Source organism: Limulus polyphemus, unplaced genomic scaffold (genome assembly GCF_000517525.1).
Source record: "Limulus polyphemus unplaced genomic scaffold, Limulus_polyphemus-2.1.2 Scaffold6785, whole genome shotgun sequence".
Taxonomy (NCBI): Eukaryota; Metazoa; Arthropoda; class Merostomata; order Xiphosura; family Limulidae; genus Limulus; species Limulus polyphemus.
The window spans coordinates 6,436-12,236 of NW_013672395.1; the positions used below are offsets into that span (position 1 = coordinate 6,436).

At 35.2% G+C, this 5,801-nt stretch overlaps 1 protein-coding gene across 1 annotated transcript in view; it reads left to right on the top strand.

Moving 5' to 3' along the window:
• LOC106474069 (sodium- and chloride-dependent taurine transporter-like) overlaps nt 1-5,801 on the top strand; it is a 33,613-nt gene that overhangs the window by 4,749 nt on the left and 23,063 nt on the right. Inside the window, exon 2 of the mRNA XM_022402451.1 lies at nt 5,022-5,153. Within this exon, the coding sequence (XP_022258159.1) occupies nt 5,022-5,153 (132 nt within the window). The remainder of the gene's footprint in view (nt 1-5,021; nt 5,154-5,801) is intronic.

Below are 5,801 nucleotides of genomic sequence, written 5' to 3' on the forward strand. Positions count from 1 at the left end.
CAGTCACATCAGTGGTAGTAACTTCACCAAGATCTTCACCGTTTCCCTTCTCAAAACTGTGTAGAGTTTCTTCTTCGACGGTGGCTTCTTCAGGTGTCACGTCTTCAGCAGCGTCATTTGTTCTGTGGTCCACTTCGTTCCAACTGAAATGTCCTGGACCATGATAACGCCAAAGCCTGTTGGCATGCACCACTTTTGGTTTACCTCGTCGACCACATTTTACCCGGAAAGTCACGTCTGAGAGACGATCCACTATGTCATATGGGCCTTCCCATGGAAAAGACAACTTAGGAGATTTCCCTTTGGTCTTCCTGGGATTATACAACCACACCTTTTCTCCTGGTTCAAAGCTGACTTCAGTAGATCTCTTATCATAAGTTAACTTCATCGAATCAGCAGACGTTTTCAAGTTTGAATGCACTTGATGGTGGATATCATCCATCCTTTCCGTAACACTTTCACAAACTCAGACACATTCTCAGGCAACTCTTCATAAGGTGGGCGTCCATTATGCTTGGGTCCCCTTTTTGCACTACATGTACTGCATGTCCGGCACCATTCTTTCACATCTCGCCTCATACCTATCCCATAAAATCTTTGTCGTAGGTGACTCAATGTCTTCTTAATTCCGCGATGTTCTCCTGTTAAATTATCATGGGATTGACGCAGCACAACTTCCCGTAACTTCCTCGGTATAACTGTTTGCCAAGTCGTCACTTTCCCATCTGTAGTTTCCCATCTCCGGAGAAGAATACCATCTTCAAGTCTCAACTGGTCCCATTGTGCCCAATAGTGCTTTGTCATAGGGCTTAGACTAGACACCTTCTCCCAAGCAGGGCGCAAAACACTTATTTTTAGGAAATCAATCATTGGCTTCAAATCTTGGTCTTTCTCCTGTTCTGCTTTGATATCTGTATTTAGTTCCATTTCATCATCATCAACTGTTTCAGTCGGCTTGACTTCAGCCCAATGGCACCTTGAACGTAAATCATATATAAATAAACGCCACTTACAAAATAATGATACTGATTTACCTATTTCTCACCTATTTATTATTGTCTTTGGATAATATCGTTTCATTTTCTATAAAGCTAGTCATAATAAATTCGTGTAAAATCAAAGATTACATAATTATAAATAACGATATTCATGACTGAGACTTGTTATTGTTGGGGAGTTCAAGACCTACACTAGAATTAGAAAGTTTAGATTTGTTATTGTTGGGGAGATCAAGACCTACACTAGAGTTAAAAAGTTTAGAGTTGTTATTGTTGGGGAGATCAAGACCTACACTAGAATTAGAAAGTTTAGATTTGTTATTGTTGGGGAGATCAAGACCTACACTAGAATTAGAAAGTTTAGAGTTTTTATTGTTGGGGGAGATTAAGACCTACAAAAGAATTAGAAAGTTTATATTTGTTATTGTTGGGGAGATCAAAACCTACACAAGAATTAGAAAGTTTATATTTGTTATTGTTGGGGAGATCAAGATTTACATGAAGAATTACAAAGGTCCAATATATTATTGCTAAGATTGTAAGATTATTTGAATTAAGAAGTTGTTGAAACATTAGTGAAACATGGTTGCAAAAACTGGACTGTAATTTTATTCCTATCCTGTAATATTAATTATATAATTTATGGTCTCCAGCCATTATTTCTTTATATCACTTAACCTGTGTTTCAGAATGACACAAAACGTTTTGAGAACGCCAGCAGATAATGCAACCTTTACTAAATTAAAAAAAAAATACATTTTAATTCATTGTGTGGGTGGATTGATGATAATAACCTTTTCCTCCGCCAGTTCTCTTGGTAAAGACGATAGCTGCTCTATTTCTCTCCTGATTTGGTGCTGCTAGATTTGAATTGACTCTCCGAAAGGAAGTTTCTATATGTTACATCCTTGATCAGCTTCACTCAAGACACTAAATATCCCTGAAGGCCAACTATCTTGTGACAACCGATCTGATGTATTGATCCGGAGTGACGACGGTCATTTAGGGACAACCTGAATGTCACAAACCATACTGGAATTTATTAAGGATGTCACTCGTTGTGCAACCGTCAGTTTATGGTTTTAACACGTCATAGTTTATACTTTTATTCCTGATGATAACTTTGTCTTCTACGACACATTTAGTCCAGGTCTATACACATATATAACTTCTATTGATAAAAGAATCCTTTTTGTATTTGTATTTAGTATGTTTAATTGTTTTCCTCTTTTCATGTCAATATAAACATTGCAATAATACGAAATGGAAAGGATAATCTAGTGGAAAACAATTACGTGTTGCTTCATAAAAATGAACACACAGACAATTGTATTCTTGCAAAAGGTCGTTATTTTATCTATATAATTTACTTTGACCTACTCCTATCCCCTGTGGCTCAGCAGTAAATCTGACGGATCATAACGCTAAAAAGTGGATTTCAATACCCTTGATGGGCACAGCACAAATATCCCCTTGTGTAGCTTTATGTTTAATAATAAACAAAATATAGGAACATATTGTAACAGTTGTAAGTACTGTAGCTTTGGAAGATGTTATAGGATTATATTGTAACAGTTGTAAGTACTGTAACTTTGGAAGATGTTATAAAATTATATTGTAACAGTTGTAAGTACTGTAGCTTTGGAAGATGTTATAGGATTATATTGTAACAGTTGTAAGTACTGTAGCTTTGGAAGATGTTATAGGAATTTATTGTAACAGTTGTAAGTGTTATAACCTGGGGGAATATTACAGGATTATGTTGTAACAGTTGTAAGTACTGTAGCTTTGGAAGATGTTATAGGATTATATTGTAACAGTTGTAAGTACTGTAGCTTTGGAAGATGTTATAGGATTATATTGTAACAGTTGTAAGTAATGTAGCTTTGGAAGATGTTATAGGATTATATTGTAACAGTTGTAAGTACTGTAGCTTTGGAAGATGTTATAGGAATTTATTGTAACAGTTGTAAGTGTTATAACCTGGGGGAATATTACAGGATTATGTTGTAACAGTTGTAAGTACTGTAGCTTTGGAAAATGTTATAGGATTATATTGTAACAGTTGTAAGTACTGTAGCTTTGGAAGATGTTATAGGATTATATTGTAACAGTTGTAAGTACTGTAGCTTAGGAAGATGTTATAGGATTATATTGTAACAGTTGTAAGTACTGTAGCTTTGGATGATGTTATAGGATTATATTATAACAGTTGTAAGTACTGTAGCTTTGGAAGATGTTATAGGATTATATTGTAACAGTTGTAAGTACTGTAGCTTTGGAAGATGTTATAGGAATTTATTGTAACAGTTGTAAGTACTGTAGCTTTGGAAGATGATATAGGATTATATTGTAACAGTTGTAAGTACTGTAGCTTTGGAAGATGTTATAGGAATTTATTGTAACAGTTGTAAGTACTGTAGCTTTGGAAGATGTTATAGGATTATATTGTAACAGTTGTAAGTGTTATAGCCTGGGGGAATATTACAGGATTATGTTGTAATAGTTGTAAGTACTATACCTTGTGGAGATGTTACAGGATTATGTTGTAATATCTGTAAGTGTTATAGCCTGTGGGAATATTACAGGATTATGTTGTAATAGTTGTAAGTACTATAGCTTGTGGAGATGTTACAAGATTATGTTGTAATAGTTGTAAGTGTTATAGCCTGTGGGAATATTACAGGATTATGTTGTAATAGTTGTAAGTACTATACCTTGTGGAGATGTTACAGGAATATGTTGTAATATCTGTAAGTACTATAGCTTGTGCAGATGTTACATGATTATGTTGTAACAGTTGTAGGTACTATAGCTTGTGGAGATGTTACAGGATTATGTTGTAACAGTTGTAAGTACTATAGCTTGTGGAGATGTTACAGGATTATGTTGTAACAGTTGTAAGTACTATAGCTTGTGGGGATGTTACAGGATTATGTTGTAATAGTTGTAAGTACTATACCTTGTGGGGATGTTACAAGATTATGTTGTAACAGTTGTAAGTACTATAGCTTGTGGAGTTGTTGCATGATTATGTTGTAACAGTTGTAAGTACTATAGCTTGTGGATATGTTACATGATTATGTTGTAATATCTGTAAGTACTTTAGCTTGTGGAGTTGTTACATGATTATGTTGTAACAGTTGTAAGTACTATAGCTTGTGGAGTTGGTACATGATTATGTTGTAACAGTTGTAAGTGTTATAGCCTGTGGGAATATTACAGGATTATGTTGTAATAGTTGTAAGTACTATACCTTGTGGAGATGTTACAGGAATATGTTGTAATATCCTCCACAAGCTATAGTACTTACAAAATGTTACAGGATTATGTTGTAACAGTTGTAAGTACTATAGCTTGTGGAGATGTTACAGGATTATGTTGTAATATCTGTAAGTACTATAGCTTGTGCAGATGTTACATGATTATGTTGTAACAGTTGTAAGTACTATAGCTTGTGGAGTTGTTACAGGATTATGTTGTAACAGTTGTAAGTACTATAGCTTGTGGATATGTTACAGGATCATGTTGTAATATCTGTAAGTGTTATAGCCTGGGGGAACGTTACGGGATTATGTTGTAATAGTTGTAAGTACTACAGCTTGTGTATATGTTGCAGGATTATGTTGTTATAGTTGTAAGTACTATAGCTTGTGGAGATGTTACATGATTATGTTGTAATAACTGTAAGTGTTATAGCCTGGGAAACGTTACAGGATTATGTTGTAATAGTTGTAAGTACTATAGCTTGTGGATATATTACAGGATTATGTTGTAATATCTGTAAGTGTTATAGCCTGGGGAACGTTACGGGATTATGTTGTAATAGTTGTAAGTACTATAGCTTGTGGAGATGTTACAGGATTATGTTGTAATAGCTTTAAGTACTGTAGCTTGTGAAGATGTCATAGCAATATATTTATGGAAAGTACTAAATCTAGGGAAGATTTAAGTCTGAACTGCTATTTTGCACATAAGCTAAATTTACGAACTGAACTTTTAAAAACTCAAACTTTTCTATAGGTGCTTTTCTGATTCCATATGGCGTGTGTCTCGTCACTGGAGGAGTGCCAGTCTTTTTCTTGGAGATAGCCTTGGGCCAGTACTTCAGTCAGGGAGGAATCACAGTATGGGACATATGCCCCCTCTTGAAGGGTGAGTTACAACATAAATACTACACTACAACATATCTACAACTAAAATCTAAAGTCAAGGTCTTTAAATGCTACTGATAGAAAATTTTAACCATACAGTACGAACATCTCGATTTGATTGACGTAATATGATATAAGATTTTTTTATAAACATTCTTTCGTTGTAACACCATCTCTTTCACGTTATAACGATAAGACTGTTCAAAGTATTACTATCATTGCTCTAAGCGACCTGTTCAAAGAGTATGTGAATTATTATTATCGCTGTATATAGGTGTTAAAGATTGAAAATAGAATATTTGACGCAGAGGCCTAACTCATTCTTTGATCGGTCGTACCATTGCTATGGTCTGCAGTTTCGCCTATTCAAGGCTCATCAGCACAGCTTGGGTCAGACCTCTTATAACGGTGAAGTGTGTATACTATCTCGAGATATTTGAGTCCGTTTTACATTACCATATAGTAACCTAAATTAATTTAGGGAGTCTGTGACGTAGAAGCCTATCGCATTCTTTGATTGGCCGTACCCTCTACTGTGGACTGCAGTTTCGCCTCTACGTCACAGATTCTCTTTTCAATTTCACTTCTGGTGAAGCCCCCTAGTGACACAATGGTATGTTGCGGATTCACAACGCTAGAAACCGGGTTT